At 45.6% G+C, this 17,101-nt stretch overlaps 1 protein-coding gene across 1 annotated transcript in view; it reads right to left on the reverse strand.

Annotated features, from left to right (window-relative positions):
• Window positions 1-2,310: 2,310 nt before the first annotated feature.
• Window positions 2,311-17,101, reverse strand: part of ICE1 (interactor of little elongation complex ELL subunit 1) — a 56,400-nt gene continuing 41,609 nt past the window's right edge. Inside the window, exons 15-19 of the mRNA XM_028122653.2 lie at window positions 16,677-16,837; window positions 12,298-12,488; window positions 10,294-10,400; window positions 4,590-4,688; window positions 2,311-3,758 (exon numbers count right to left, since the gene is read on the reverse strand). Coding sequence (XP_027978454.1) covers window positions 3,577-3,758; window positions 4,590-4,688; window positions 10,294-10,400; window positions 12,298-12,488; window positions 16,677-16,837 — 740 coding nt within the window. The 3' untranslated portion in view covers window positions 2,311-3,576. The remainder of the gene's footprint in view (window positions 3,759-4,589; window positions 4,689-10,293; window positions 10,401-12,297; window positions 12,489-16,676; window positions 16,838-17,101) is intronic.

A 17,101-nucleotide genomic window follows, 5' to 3' on the forward strand; every position in this document is an offset into this window, starting at 1 on the left:
GCAAAATCTGTGCTTTTGTAGTTGGCGGGGAGGGGGAGGAGAGCTCTCAAATTCCACGGATCTTCCACGTTTACCCCTTCCACGCATCCTTCCGTTCACTGCTGGGGAGAATGGGCCCAGGCACAAAAACGCACCCCACTCGAGGCCCAACACGTGAACACAAGTAGGACTCCCTGGGTGACAGGTGCAGGGAGCGTGACCGCGCACTTCTGCCACATCCCAGTTAAGGAGTCCTCAGTGGCCCAGGCGGTGCTGTCCATCGGTGAGGCCGCAGCGCCCCCTAATGGCCACGGTGCAACTCTTTTCATTCCCAAGTTCAAAATCCAGTCTCCTAAAAATTCCCATTTTGAGTTACATTGTCACATCCTGTCTTAAGAAACAAACTAAGCAGTGACCCAGTGCTCTCAGGGTGGAAAATGACAGCCTGAAGTATCTCACATGCCAGTGGATTTTGTGCTTGGGATGAAAGGCCGGGACGTCCTCAGGAGAGTCCATGGGAACAGGGCCCAGACGTGAGCTAAGATCACGGGCCACACTGCTCGCTGCCCCTGCTCACGCCACCGTCCCAGGGACAGCGCCTCGGGCTCCTGCACCCTCAGCACCCAGTGGCCCAGCCCGGAGCACCTGGCCTCCCACGAGCGTCACCAGAGGAGTGCGCCAGGCCTGCACGGGCTGCTTAGAAAGCTGTGCGGGACCGGGCTCGGGCCACCAAGAACCCGTGTGCTTCCTGGGTGCACAGGGCCCAGCGCTAGTCTCAGGGACCCCACTCAACTCCAGGGCCAAATGTTCACTCACTCGGCTGTTTACTTGTTTGTTTTAAATGACACAACCCACAGCCGTGTTCTTCTTGGGTACCAGAAACTCAACCTAACAACAGCTTAAAACTGCTTTACTCCCTGAGGGTGCCAGAGCCTCCAGGGGAGGCCAGGTGTTTCTTAACAAGCCACACCACCAAAGGGATGCTGACAAGTGAACTCCAAGCACCTGGTGGCCAGAGTATAGCAACCAGCGGAAAAGCCCCAGTGCTACCTCTCCTCTGCCAATTAAAAACACATAAACCTACCAAGGTTAAAAAAACGGTTTTGACGCATATAACCAACCCATTTATCAGGCAAATTCCCCCACAAGCCCAACTGCAAACCTAATTTTTGCCCTAACGCCCTTAGCTTTGGGGAATGCTCCCCAAGGTCACCACCACCCCCCGGAGATAAAATGCAACCATCACCTTGTCTGACCTTGCGGCTCCAGCACAGATGGCCACCTGTCTGCCCCGCCCCCCCCCTTTCTTAGCCATGGCCAGGAGACAGCCACCAGGGGGCCACACCACCGCCACCAGCCAAGCAACTTCAAGTCACAGGACGTACTGGTTGGCAAGGTCATCTCCCTCGTGACCGCTTGCGCGTGTGCAGACACACACACACACACACCCCGCTTTAAATAGCCTCCCCACAATGTCAACTCTCCAACTTCTGCCCGATGTAGTCTACCTCCACACTTTGGCCTGTAAAGGCTGCCACCTCCATTTGCATGTCTGTCTCTTGGTTCCCGCATCCCGAACGCACACTTAAGGTTTGTGATTCCAACCACCAAACCTGTGCACCTGTCCCCAAACCCAGGTGCCCAACTCAGTAACCTGGGAACCTCGATTCCTACCGGTCCCTCTCCTTCGGTGCATGAATTTAGGAGTGATCCTACCCCGAGATACATGTGAACCCCATGTACCCTTGTTCTTCTGTACCGCCACCACCCAGACCTCCTGAGCGATCTCGGCTTCCACTCTTGCCCTCCTATCCTCTGGCCCCAGAACAGCTCCAGTGCAATGTGATCGCATAGGACACCTCTGCTCAAACCTCCATCCAAGCACGGACAAGCCTGGGACCGCCCAGGTCCCAGTGACGGCAGTTACCTGTGTGACTGAACAAACACTAATCCCCTTCAACAGCTTGTCCAGGCTGCACCAGCCTCCTTCCTGCACACAGTGGGCTCTTCCCTCCCAGAGCCAGTCAGCTGTCTCCTCTCAGGGCTGGCTCCCTCCTCCCAGGTCCTAGCTCACCTGTTACCTCCTCAGAGGGACCCTCCTTGACCAATACACAGAGAGACAGGCGTCGCCCCTGCTACTCCAGTGCAAGCCTCCACGCTTACTTCACTGCACTTACTACAATTTCTGACTGCTCATTCACTGGGGGGGGGGGGGGGGGAGGGGTTCGGGTTTTCTCTCCCAGCAGGGCAAGGGCTTTGCCAACTGGGCCCTTGTTGTCTGCTCTCTAGCTCCTCCCACGAGGCCCCTAGCACGAGCACATGCTCAGCAAACACTGGTAGAAAGAACAACACGCCAACAAAAAGCTTCCAAAGGGCAATGCAGAGTTATTTATAAATCTCAATTATGTCTGTTATAATTACTTTAAAAACACGAGGCAGGAGTTAACAAAATAGTCATCAAATGTAATTTTTAAAGGGCAGCAATATTTGTAAGGAAACAAATCCAATCATGAGGGCCAATCAGTACGTAATTATCTGGTGTCCAATGTCGCTAAGAGCATCTTGGAGAAACCTGCTAAGACAATGGCAATGTAGCATATTTCTATCATTTGGAATGGCTGTTTTATCTTTGGTTAGAGTGGAGAATTTTCCATCTTTGGTAAGAGTAGAAGTAATGCCCAGTGTCACTCTTCACTGATCAGAACAATCGTGTGCATGGCTTACTTTTATTTTTTATTATAAAAAACACATACAAGAATTTTAAGAAATGATGAATATAAGACAAATCAGAACCACGGTGAGTTATTAAACCCATTTTCTATGTACAAATACTAAAATTCCGAAAGTGGAATATCATCAAATGTGAAACACATTATAGCACGGTCCATATATACACGGCACACACAGAGACCTGCCTGCGCGTGTCTCTGAATCGTCTATATACACGTCGCTGACAGAAACCCTGCAAGTGAACTTCTACTCTTCAGCCCTCCTTGTCCTGATACAGTGACAGTTTTAAGGACCTGCAGAGACAGGAAGAAGATGCACTAGGGCGGGTCTCTAAGGCTTTCCCAGGTTTTCCTCTGACCAGTTGCGCGCTATACCTTGAGAAACAATTTTGTAGCCCATTTCCAGCTAAGACAGTGGAAGAGTCTTCTAGCTCTTTCTTAGCTGATTTATTTTTCCCTAAGTCAATCATTTCAGCGCAAAGTCCAAAATTAGCTCAGGAACCAAATCAATGCTTTTATATTAAATTCATTATAAAATGCCACTCAATTTTAAAAAGCGACTAAAAGGACACTTTCTGCAGCAAAAAAGGGCTAAGTTCAAGTTTTTGTTGTTTGACCAAGACACAATAATACAACCCACACGTCATGGAATCACAACAGCCTTAAGTGAAATGTATGCGGTTTGGGGAAAGGCAGCCCTGCCGTGGCTGGCTTCTGTCTCCTCGCCACGGTGACCAGAGCCTCTGGGCATTTTCTCTCTTCTCCAGCTTTCCTTTTGAAACCTCAGTTTGTGCGCCGCCAGCTGACTCATCTATTCATACTCGAGATACATAAAGGCACTTCTCTAGACGCAGTGGCGCAGTGGAGCTTAGCCGACCTCGTCCACGCACAGCGAGCTGACCTCCTCCAGGCAGCTGAGCACCGCGGAGGGCACGCTGTGTGCGGTTTCTTGGCGCCAGGCCTCCAGGATCTTAGATATTCCCGCTGGATTGCTGGGACTCAAATCACAGAGCGCGTACACGGCGGCCAGCTGGATGCCCCACGGGATATCTGCAAGAGAATTTCGTATCGGGCGTTACCTAAGAAAAGGCTCGTTATTCAAAACGTTCATGTTGTCCTCCACTGAATTACTACTCACATACAGGACCCTCTCTGCCGGCAATGAAAAACAGAAAACCCCGTAATGAAAACACAAACTACGGATGCATCTGCAGCTGGAAAGAAACAGAAGCGCAGAGGAGCTGTGTGCAGGCCCCAGTCCTGGCCGGGCCCCTGAGCACTGGCACAGTCAGCACAGAACACGTGGCCGCGAAGCTCCGGGCCTCACATGCCCAACGCCAAGCTTCCCAAAGCAGCTCTGGAAGCATCACGCTCCATGATGTAAGTTTCGATAAAATGTGGATCCCAGAGCACTGGTCAAAGAAGCAACTCCACTGGCCACCCACTGGAGGTGCGTATACATGGGCTCCAAACAGGAAGCATGCAGACCTGGGGCGAGCTGGAGCCCAACCTCACACCCACCACCGCCGCACACCACCGTGCACGAGCAGCGCGGCCACCGGGGCCGGCGGGTCACAGCCAGCCCGAGACTCTGCTAGGGGGGGAGCCTTCTCACTTAGCAGAAGGTTATTTATAAGGTATTCAAGTAACATTTAGTTGGGCTGAATTTTGGTTAAATTGTAATTCAACCCACACAACAGAAAACCCACACACGCTCCCGTGTCCGTGCTGACAACGCAGGCGCGCCGCAGCTTGGCCAGTTCCTCCCGTCCCAATGGCAGGGAGGGGGCCCTGGGCACCACACGAAGCAACCACTCAGAGAGGGCTTAAGGGGAGGAAGGCAAGGGACTCAAAACTCCTTTCAATAAACAGAGGTCTTACCTTCGTCCTGCGCATGCTGGATGAACATACCAATGACGGAGCTAATATTCTTCACGGCGGACGGGAAGCCTTCCTTCAAGCCCAGCTGGCCTAAACGACCTGGAGGACACAGTAAACCAAAGTGCCAACAGCCTTCGGTGAAACATTCACTTTTCCTGAGACTTTAACGTTCCTGTTCTCTTTCCCGCAACACTATTTACGTTAAGTTCAAATGGGTACGTGCTTCCTACATGAAAGCAGGTAAAGGGTGAGGCGCCGGGAGCCACAGAGCACCGTGTGTCTTACTGGGGGTGGGGGGGACTGAGACCACCAATCACCCCCGCTCTCACACTCAGGACACAGCGCACAGCTTCCTCAGTGAAGGTACCATAAGGAGTGGAATTTAGGAGAAAGACCGGCTGCAGCAGACTCGCTGTGGAACGGTAGACTTCTGCGAGGTTCCAGGATCCCCCACGCGCTGCCCAGCAGGCCCGGCTTCGGTCCAACACTTGGCTGTGCTGACCCGGCTGCGCAGCACAGTGACTCTCAAGTGTGGTCTGCAGACCCCCGGAGTCCTCAGGGTCAAAATGATCTTCACAACAACACAGCTGTCACTCAGGAGTGACCTGCCTTCTTCCCAGGGCTGAGACCAGATGGACAGCAGCAAAGCCAGGGCCTGGCACGACCGTGACCTTGGCACCAACCAGGGCGGTGGCGGCAGGCAGTCACTCCTGAGCACCAGGTGCTCCCAGCGCAAAAAGCGGACACGCACTGGTGGAGCTGCTTGACCTAGGAGGGGAACTGGGCACCTCTCCATGCAACCCCCACGTTCCCCTGAAAGAGTGACTAACTCCAGCTATTCAGACCGAGACAGACATTTTCTCAAAACTGAATAAAGTGAACCTGTCACTGCAAGGAAATTTATCACTGCTGTCAAAGATAAAATGTGAGCTCTTAAGCAGAACTAAAATTTTGGAAAAACTTCCATCAGCCACCCAGAGCTTGATAGCTTCAAAAATTGAAGACCTCGCTGATGAGATCAGTGATGATATTAACGCTTGTTTTCTCAATATTGTTGACATTTGGAAGATCTATGAAAATCAGCATTTTCCAAGTGAGCAGAGCACGTCACAGAATCGTGACTGGGCAAAAGGCCTTCTCCATGCAGGTGCGAGAGCCCCGGGTGGCATGGCAGGAAGGCTCCCCCCCCGGAAAGGGTTCAGACTTCACACTGCATCCAGCCTTCAGGGAGTTACCCCTTGTGGAAGTTCAATGCTGTGTCAAAGAAGAATATCCACAATGATCTAAAAAGGCTATTAAAATACTCCTCTCCTTTTATCAGCTCCATACAAAACTGAATTTTCTTCATACACTTCAACCAAAACAACGTACTGCAAGCGCCTGAGTACAGAGCAGAGAGGTCCATGAATCCAGACAGTAAAGAGGTCTGCGACAAGACAATGGGCCGTTCTCCTCACCGTTGTTGTTGGGGGAATACTGTTCATGGACAGCGTCATTTATGTTAACACTGGTTTATTATTAACAATGTTAAATGAATAACTCTAAATGTTATTTTCAATTTCGAACATGTTAACACCTGGGAGATATGACATGAAGTGACAAGCTCCGGGGGTTCTCACTGGGCGGGGGGGGAGCTAAAGCAAACAAGATGAGGCCACACAGCTAGCCCCCACTCACCTGGTCCTTCCTTTATTCCAAGGGTCCGGGGACTGGAGCTTGCTCTGAAGCAGAGGCCCCATTCCCTCCCTCAGGACAAGGCCGCATGCTCTTTGCCCCTCCTCTCTCATGGGGAGAGAACTCTGGGACACACCCGGATGCGCTCTTATCCATGTCCTTTTCCTGGGTTCTAATGACGGGACCCTGCAATCTCACTGTTCTGGGCCTACGTTTTCTCAATACTACACACATTCTCAGGTTTGTATGTGAACCCAGGCCCTCAGCTTCATCTCCATCTTGAATATGGAGAAACTGAGGCCCAGGACACTACAGAGGCCTTTATTACTTAGTATCCCCAAGAGAAACCAACTTAGTGCAGGTTACATGCACCCTGAATGCTGTGACAGAGAGCAGACACTCGATAAACTCCTGCTGATGGATGCCCGCTTGGAAAATTTTAAACCCAGGACGAAACTATAAACATCTGGATAATTTCTGGGAAATCTTCCAGTGAGGTTGAAAAGCACTGTACTTCAGGGATCGGAATTTCACTTACTGATCACTCAATCATCTGCTTCCAATTAGATCAAACTGGTAACTGTATGAGACCAGATCTGTCCTCCAAAACCATCTACCAAGGGTGTTCAACACATAACTGATAGTAGAGATGGGGAAGGGGCGTGTGCCAAACATAGACGTGGGCTCATCCAGCCCTGGGATGTGAGTGCATTCTCAGATAATACAGAACCCTATTACAATGGCTTCTGTTCTTTCAATTAAAAATGTTTAATGAATTGGATTTTGTAAGTGATCTAAATTAATGGAGCTATCAGGGATACAATAAGAGGAAATCATGACTCAGACGTAGGTGGCTTAGAGGAAAAAACTTACATATACGATGACAAAGATAATGGACAAATTTGCTGAATACATGGGAAGAAAAGTCCTCCTACAGAAGGAATGAGTCCAGGGTGGCTCAGCCACATTAAAATACAAGTAAGAAACGTGGACTTAACCTCCATGTCAAAGACAGCACTGCCCAGCACTCAGGGAAGCATGAGGAGGGTAGGTGGGGGCCTGCCGGGAAGGTACCTGGGTAGCCACCCAGGGTTTTCATTCGAGATTGCAGGTGCAGACGCGCCGTGGGAAAAGCGAGTTGAGATAATTTCAAAGAAAAGGGAACAGGCCTGGGAAGAGATTGGGTACAAATCGACAATGGTTACTTCAGCCGGCCCCACAAAAACCTGCTGTAGGAAATGGTGTTCTCCTAGCTTCTAGGCTCCAGTCAATACCAGAAGGGCCACAGGGAGTTAATAAGCTCTTTGGGGGCAAAAAAGGTACTACACAGCTCTGCACTCAACTCAATCCAGCACCATGCACACGTCGGTCTCCCTTCCAAGCCTCATGTCTGCCCTGAAACAAGCAGACTGAAGCGGGTTCCACCACTTCTCCATGGGCCCCTGAATCTACAGCAATGCAAACACTCTACAAAATGCTCTAACACATCATTGTTGAAGATGTTAGACCCTCATCTAATAATCCCACATCTGCTAACAGCGATATCCAACATCAGACAACACTGAACTGCTCTGACAGAAAACGTCTTTTATTTCCCATGAAGTGAAAATCCAGTTAGGGTTTAGCAAATCTGGAAATAAGAATAAACACAACTCCTTTATTTTATGAATGATTAGTGAATTATTATTAAGTCACAGCCTAACAATTTAATTACTTGCTAAATTCTTCAGTGAGTGTCAGCTTCGAAAACTGCAAGAAGGTTCTCTAATGGAGTTTCTTAGAAACAGTTCCAACTCCAAGTCGGACAGGTGTGCAGAAGGGTCTGTGCACATCCAACCCTGACATGACTCCTCAGAACTCTGCCAGCAGGTCTCACCTGTCTCTGCTCCCCACCCTGGGCCGCCCACCCACACCCCACCCCACCAACCAGCAACATCGCTTTGGTGGCCAGACAGCCAGAGCAAGCAAAGCTGAGCCACCAATGGCCAGCACCAGCCCACAGCACCATGGCCAGGCTGGCTGTCCCAGCGGCCCTCTCCTGTCTGCAGACCTAAGGAAGGCTTTCCAGGCCTGGCTCTGCTCTCACTTTCACCATCACCATCTCCTACTTATCCACCCTTTGGATCACATTCAATATATATATTAGCATTTTACCTGACAATACTGTTAACTATGTATTGTCAATCATTCCCATAATATATACCCTACTACATATGACTTTAATCATGTGAGTTATCCATATACATTTTCTAAAAAGCTCAGGCAATCTGGACGACCTGCCAAATGTGGAAGACTCCTGAAAGCCAACTGTAGGGGAGATTCATACATGAGGCTGACCCTCTGCCACAGATGCACAGGTACTGTGCGGAAGTCACCAGAAGTGCAGCCTTCCACTCTCCCACACCCGGCTCCTCTCCTGTTACAACCCACACATATGTAAACAATGTAAACAAACACCTCTGCAAACAACAACAGCAAAAATCACACCATATTTTATAAGTGTGACTTCAAAAAGTTTATCATGTTCTTTTCAAAATTCCAAAGATAGTTTATCTAGGTCGATACATCTATTTATGCACTTAAGAACATCTCCCAATTTTTAAATTTTCAAATAGGTTTTATAATTTAAAAGGTCAGTTCCACGTATGAACATTTTTCTTGAATCCCTGAGAGAAGATGCGGCTGAAAGCAGAATGAGTAGACGTGCAGATGCCAGCAGACTGCTGAGAAGGCTGCCCCTGGCTCTGCTCTGGCCTCACTGCTTCCGGATTAGGGCTGAGACTGTTCCTCAGGGCACCCTGAAATAAGGGATGCCACAAACTGTGTTTTGAGACAGTCCCCCAGGGAGCAGTCCATTCACTTCCACACCCTGAGCTATCTTTGCAGGCATCTCTTCTGATTCCCTCACCCTCTCCAGCAATCACCTGGCCCACATGCTCTCTTTTTGGTAACTTCACTCCAGGTGTATTTCTGGTTCTATCCAGTGTAATTAGGTGTCTTCCTTGAGAGCAGCTTGGACCATTTTACACATTTACTGAGCACCATGTTCTTCGGTTTGCATGTAAAGAATGCACAGGGCAGCAATATCTATTTACTGAGATGCTAACACAACTAGCCATGATGTACATGTCACAGACAGACCTATTTATGGGACTTACTTAGATAACTTAAATATTCACAAACCTTATTTCAAGTGGTACTATCTCGAAGTTCTAGTCAATTAAATGCCAAAGATACTTGAAAAGTCATAGTGAGTATGTTCTAGGATCTGAGGGGCTACAATACAGGTATCAGATGAGCCTCGATGGTGTGCCCCAGGGGCAAGGGCTACATACTACAGATGGAGAGGTCCACTCTAAGTACGAAGAGCCTTACAAAATTAATAGATCTCATCATTGATAATTCTGCAGGGCCTGGAGAGTGACTCATCAGAGATGAGGCAAGGAGGAAAAAATAAGTAAAAATAAAAAATAAAAAAGTATGGCTGACAGGGAGCAGAACCAAAAACCTACTGAGGTCCTGCTCACCCCAGATGGAAGAGAATCTATGCTTCATTTAAAATCTGTTTAAACAAGAATTTTAATTTCTGTATATGGGCTTGGAGGAAAACAAAGCTAGTCCCCAGTTACGGAGCTGCATGACTCGACCCTGCCTGGGCCAGCAGAGAAGAAACGAGAATGAGGAAGAAAGAGGCGGGTTATAGACACCGAACGAGACCAGAGCATCACTGACCACAATTCCGTGTGCTGGTGTGCACATGTGCATGTAAACTGTAAGAAGTGAGCAGCACACGTTCAATCACACGTACAGTGGACAGCATGAAGACCTCATCTCTGACAAAGTCAGAGAAAACATTAATTTATAAAGAAAGAGTGTGAGTGAGGAGAAGGAAGTGAGAATGCATCTAATATGTGGTGGTAAAAACCCATCATTACGGTGAGGTTTTGGTCAGAATCTATTATTATACTTTTATTCTCCCACCAAGACGTGATCAATAACAAGAAAACATTTCATAAAACAGACAACTCACCAATCAGCCTCAGTATCGATGCTATAATAATATCAGGAGTATATGCAATGTTCGCGTGTCCTTTTCTGTATTTTATCCATTTATCCATTACAGGCCACAGCTCTTTACTAGAAAACAACAAGAGCGTATATATATACATATATATATGTGTATACTTAGATACATGGGCGTGAAAAGCATGCATGCTCACCATCACTCAAATATTAACAAATTAAAATGGTCCATAAGAAATAGACAACTGATAAAGAAGAGGGACTTTTCTTATTTTTAAATAGGGTCCATGCCCAATGTGGGGCTCGAACTCACAACCCTGAGATCAAGAGTCACACGCTCTACTGCCCCAGAAGAAGGTCTTCTGAAGATGTAAGCTTCTAGGTTAAAATGAGATCAGACACTGGAAGCTCATACGCTCTCCAACTATTTGGATATTTGGGCCCACACTGGCTTAAAAAAGGCTACAACTACCTATGCTTGCATCTTTATTCTGTTTTTACCCTTTTTAGAAGGCTTTGAGTATGGACGCTGGACAATGTCCCCAAGTCACAGAACTGGAAGAGGTGGGAGTCTGGATTCTCACTTGGGACCTCCCAGACACGCATGTGGCACCTGGGTTCTAGAAGCCTCTACCATGTTCCGAGAGGAGCAGGGAGCTCAGAGGCAACAATCAAACCACATGTTAGAAACTCTCTACTGACTGGAAACAGTCTCAGCTCCTCTTTGCTTTCTCTCTCTTCCAAAGTATAATTACTTCTTACATGGTATTTACAGTATCAGAAAAGTTAAACGCCAACACACAGAAGAAAAAGGTAAATTAAGAGCACCCCAAATAATACCTCTGCAGATAACGTTACTCAACTAACTTGGGACTGTTCTTTCCCCGTGCTTCTCTAGGCACAGGCACGTGTAAATCCGGCGGTGGTGACCAGAGTGCTCCAGGCTCTGGGTGTGGTGCTGCTCAGGAGGGATCCTGCTCTTCAACATCCGTCCTCTCCCCCGGCGGGGGTGCCCGGAACCACTTCTGGGGGGCTCCCCCGAGGAGTCAGGAGACAAGGCCCACAGGAGGCACTCACTGACGGCATTTACACTGACGGCACTGTCACTCCCTTAGTCAGCAAAGCACGTGAGCTACTCCCATGTCACCACCTAAACACCCACTTACAGTGATTATTTTAATGTGGCAGTAGCTCATTATATAAAAGTACCATAATTCGATTCCCTATCGTTTGACATTTAAATCTGTTCCTAGTGTTAAGGAGGAAAAGGAGAGCACAGTTTTCCACAGAACACATTCAAGTATCTCCAGGATACGGACTATTAATCCTTTGTGAATCCTTTTTAATGTCATAAACTCCTTTAAATCAGCCTTTCTCAATCAGGCTTCCAAGAAAATTAAGATCCACGGAACAATCATCTGAGTGACAATTTTCTCCGTTCTCCCATTCTCCCAGAGATGGTATATAGCTAGTGCCAGAATTCTCCATGCACAGAGAAAAGTGGATTCATTACATAAAACAGATGCCCAAGACATAGTTCCCTCCTGAAACCCAGGTGAGAAGAGCTGGTAACATGGAGTTCTTGCTATGTCTGTTCACATGGGTTTTCCAGAGTGTCTGAACGTTAGGATCCAGTCATGACACTTCCTCCCACACTAGCCGTGGACAGCTCCTTTGTGGGCACTGCGTATGAGCTGGGGACATGCCAGTGAACCCAAACCCCTCCTTCATGAGGGTCACTGCTCCTTGGCAGAGAGACAGTAGTTAACAGAATATAATGACAAAAAGTCACAGCCACCACAAAAACATAAAGCAAGGGGATGTGACAGTAAGACAAGTCTTTTAATGGGAGTTTTACCAACTCTTACCAAATCAGAACGTCACTTGTAAATGTTTCAGCGACCTTCAAGAGCAAAAACTATTCAAAAACTATTCAAACCACAATCCACAATTTGACAGCCTATCTTAGAATTCAAGAACCCAACTTCCAGTTAGCCAAACAGCCTTGTACCTTATAATGTTATCATGTGTCCAAATCCATTTTTGATGACAGCAGAGCAGATCAATGGCAAATATGTACTCCCAAGTGTTATCACTTAAGTCTTCACCAAATTTTTCACTGGACTGAAATTCTGTTTTTGGACACAACTGTATGGTCAATAGCAGCTTGGAAACCATGAAACCCACATCCACAGGAGCATTCTAGCAAATGAAGAAAGAAAAAAATAAAATAAAATTTAGAGTTTCAAATATTAACACATCTTATGTTAGTCATCTCATAGAATGTAACAAGCATCAGATGAATAATCATTTAATTTTAAAAGACACTTTTTAAAAGTTGTATTTCAATAAGGAACTATGTTTATCTTGGTCATAATACTTGTCCTAAGATGATTATAAGCAAAGGTTGGCAGGTCAGATAAAAAAGCTCCAGGCAGGGGGCGCCACGGTGGCTCAGCTGGTTAAGCATCCAATTCTTGGTTTCAGCTCTGGTCATGATCTCAGGGTCCCGAGGTCGAGACCAGGGGCTCCACGCTTGAGACTCTCCCTCTGGCCCTGCCCCGCCCCCCTCCCCGAGGGGCGCACACGCTTACACACTTGTGCGCTCTCTAAAATCAATAAATAAAATCTTTAAAAAAAAAAGAAAGCCCCAGGCAGGATGCAGAATCTAGTCAGGTAGAAAGGAGGTTAAGTGCAATCCAGATAGAAATGCAAATTTTTATTATCTCAAATCAGAGAAAGTTATGTTTTTTAAACTTTGAAAAAGCTCTTCAAATTCTATAATTCTTCTGACCCTAAATAGCAACCTTTTTACAGAAATCCGTAATATTGAATCAGCCAACACCATACTCCTTATCTGGCATCTTTCACACAATCGCACATTTGATGATGCCTGTACTGGTAGTCTCAACACTCCCTCCTGTCGGCGAATGTTATCCTTTACATGATGGACCAGTCTGCTTATCCACTCACCTCCTGACAGACATCCTGGGCTATGTAGCCTTAGGCTACCCATGATAATGCTGCTAATGAACATGCATGTAACACATCTTTGTATGGACATTAATTTGACTTCTCCTGGACAAATACCTAGAGTGGATTTATAACTTTTTTCTTTCTTGTGCTATTTTTTTATTGGGTTTTGTTAATAAAAATAAAAAATAAATAGAGGGGCACTTGGATGGCTCAGTTGGTTAAGTGTCCGACTCTTGATCTCAGTTCAGGTCTTGATCTCAGAGTCATGAGTTCGAGCCCTGCGTTGGGATCCACAATGGGCGTGGAGTCTACATAAAAAAAATATGTAATTCAACAAATAAAAAATAAACAGAAAGGGGGTGCCTGGGTGGCTCAGTCATTAAGCGTCTGCCTTTGGCTCAGGTCCTGGTCCCAGGGTCCTGGGATCGAGCCCCACATCGGGCTCCCTGCTCGGCAGGAAGCCTGCTTCTCCCTCTCCCGCTCCCCCCACTTGTGTTCCCTCTCTTGCTGTGTGTCTCTCTCTGTCAAGTAAGTGAAATCTTTAAAAAAAAATAAAATAAACAGAAAGCTTTCAATCTTATACTTGCAGAAGACTGGAATTATTTGGTTCTTCAAAAGATTAGGCAAAATTCAGATGGAATCTACACATGCTTTTTATACAGTAAATTTTACATCAACGTTTCCACATCTTTGATGATAACTGAAAACAACTGGTTTATCAAGTGTTCTATCTCTAAAACCAAGTGTGATAATTTTTATTTTGCTAAGAAATCATCCTTGGCTTCTAAATCTGTCACTACAGAGCTATAGGTGGTGGTCTTCTCAATCTTTCTCCTACATCTGGAGTCTGTTTTCTTTCTCATTTTTGAAATCCTCAGTATTTTCTATTTTCTCTTTTTTCATTAATCTGACCTGGAAGCTATCTGCTTTGTTACTATTTCTTAAAGGCAATGTGTTTTTCTTCTATGTGTTCTTTTGTTCTCTGCTTCATTACTATTACCTTTTATACTCTATTCCTTTTTTCCTAGATTCCTTCTCAGATATTTAATTTCTAAGATGATAATCAGCCACCTTACTATCTAATAATGAAAACATTTAAACTACCTTAATGAGTATAAGTTTTGCAAAAACTAGAGATCTTTGGGATGAAGGGTTTTCCTTTCCAATGACTTTTAAAAAATTCATTTTACTTTTGAGTTCCTATTTATTTCCAGATTGTCCAGAACCATGTACGCCAATTTTCAAGTAGTGTTATGGAATCTTTGAATTACTTAGAGCGAATTTCACTGAACTACTACCAAAGAATCTTGAGTATGGAATCTTTACTTTTTTTTTTTTTTTAAAGATTTATTTATTTATTTATTCATGAGAGACAGAGAGAGAGAGAGACAGAGGCAGAGGGAGAAGCAGGCTCCCAAGGAGCAGGGAGCCCGATGCGGGACTCGATCCCAGGACCCTGGGATCATGACCTGAGCCGAAGGCAGACGCTTAACCATCTGAGCCACCCAGGCGCCCCTGGAATCTTTACTTTTTAAGAATTAAAGTTTTCATGTGGCCAAATTCATGACTGTTTTTATAAATGTGCCACAGGCATACAAAGAAATACATACTCTTCATTCAAGTTTACTTTTTGTATTACTGAATTCCACTGTTTCTACTCATTTTTGTCTATCTGATCTGTTGAATTCTGTGAAAGAAAATTTGGAAGTCTTATATTATAATGGTATTTTTACCCCAAGTATTACTCATTGTTTTATACCTTTGACTTTATATTTTTATTTGATATGATATAGAGCAAACGCATTTATCAAAACTGTATTTTCTTTATAATGTCTTATCACCAAATTACCACATGTGGTTTAATTCTGACCAGGCCAAAAGGAGGAAGACCAAAGCAGATGCAAGTCCCCCTGCATGAACCTGGGCGGAGGGGCCTTGCAGGTACTGGGGGAGGGGGTATGACTGAGGCAGGTCAACGACAGGAGGTGGAAGGGCTCTTCTGACTAAGCCACTGACCTGAATCCGATGGAGCCTCCCAGGACTACACTCTGGTTTGTCTAGGTGATTTGCTGAAAAGATGATTACAGACTTGCTTTTTAGTATTTCCTTAACTTTTGTTTACCAAAAGCCCTTTCCTTTACTTTTCAGAAGAAAATAGAAGACGGGGCACCTGCATGGTTCAGTCAGTTGGATGTCAGGACTCTTGATTTAGGCTCAAGTCAGGATCTCAAAGTCGTGAACTCAAGCCCTGCATCAGGCTCTCTGCTCAGCACGGAGTCTGCTTGAGATTCTCTCTCTCCCTCTCCCCTGTGTACCTCCTGTGCTCTCGCTCTCTCTCTTTAAAAAAAAGGGGAAAAAAAAATTCTCTCTCCCTCTCCCTCTGGCCCCCACTCATGCACTCTTAAAAAACAAAAAAGTCTAATGAATATTAATATCAAAAAGCACAAAAATGGAAAGCAAAATGGCATATAAAATTGCACTACAGGCATAAGCCAGGATAACCTTAAGAGGAAATTAATACACAGTCATTTAAAAACAAACCGAAGTTGGGGCACCGGGGTGGTTCAATTAAGTGTCCAACTCTTGATTTAGGCTCAGGTCAGGATCTTAGGGTCGTGAACTCAAGCCCGGCATCAGGCTCTCTGCTCAGCACGGAGTCTGCTTGGGATTCTCTCTCTCCCTCTCCCCAGTAACCCTCCTGCACTCTCTCAAAAAAAAAAAAAAAAAAAAAATTCCCTCTGCTCCTCCTCCTGCACACGCGTGCACATACTCTCTAAATAAACAAAAAACAAACTGAAATCAACCCCTCACTGAATTCGACATCTCTTCTTAGAGTTTAGCACTGTCAATTCAACCCCCAGAGATTCTCACTAGATAGAGCTTTAACATAGAAGAACAACAATCTAGATGGTATATTAGCACCCAGTTACCAAAGAAAATAATAAAAAAAGGAGAACACAGGGACAAAATACTTAAATAAAAATTCCATCAACCAAAAAGAAAAATACACATTAGATTAAAAAAAGTCAAAACAGGAAGGAGATGCAATGCCATTTTTCAGCTCTCCAAGTGCCTACCACAGAAGCAAATGCTATGTAGCTCCTGTGAGCGCTGCACACACATATATATTCTACACGGTTACCAGTCGTAAATCAGTGAACAAAATAAACTTCTGTTAAATTAACACAACACCTACATCTCCAATTCTTCCCAAAGTGCCTCATGCGTATTTCCCGAACTAAATGTAGTTTAGTTTAGCTTAGGCTAAAACGGTATTTTAAAGGATCTAACAGGAAAAGTCCTATCTCTAAAATGCCTATGAACTAAGTCGACACTAAATACAAAACCGATTAAGAACATTCATGTGAGATCTGCAAGTAAGGTCTGAAATTGAGAAATAAAAACAAAACTCACCTTTTCCCAGTTGAGAAAGGCTCTCAAACAGTTCCGAACCTCTCCTTTAGCACGTTGCCTGGCAACCAACTGCATTGCCTTATTAATCACTGATTGGGAAATAAATATATCATGCCACATGTTTGCAATGAACAAAGTCAATTTCTCTGACTCTGGAAAATCTATGAGAAAAAATACAAAAAATCTTTAGGTCTGATCAAGTGAATAAATTACAAGCTAAGAACTTACTTTATTTAATAATTTCACTTCTGCCTCGCAAGGTCTCCTAACACTGAAGGGAGGTGCCCGAGGAGGCCCTGCTTCTTGCAAATCTGCTTCTTTCTCCCCTACCCCCTTCACTTTGGCAAATCTTCCTTAATTAAATTTGAAACATAATACCTGGATATACAGCACTGTCTTATGAAAAGAACCATAAAATCCCAAAT

The sequence above is a fragment of the Eumetopias jubatus genome, unplaced genomic scaffold (assembly GCF_037043125.1).
Source record: "Eumetopias jubatus isolate StellerSeaLion01/CBP00866 unplaced genomic scaffold, mEumJub1_p1.0 scaffold_5, whole genome shotgun sequence".
Lineage (NCBI taxonomy): Eukaryota > Metazoa > Chordata > Mammalia > Carnivora > Otariidae > Eumetopias > Eumetopias jubatus.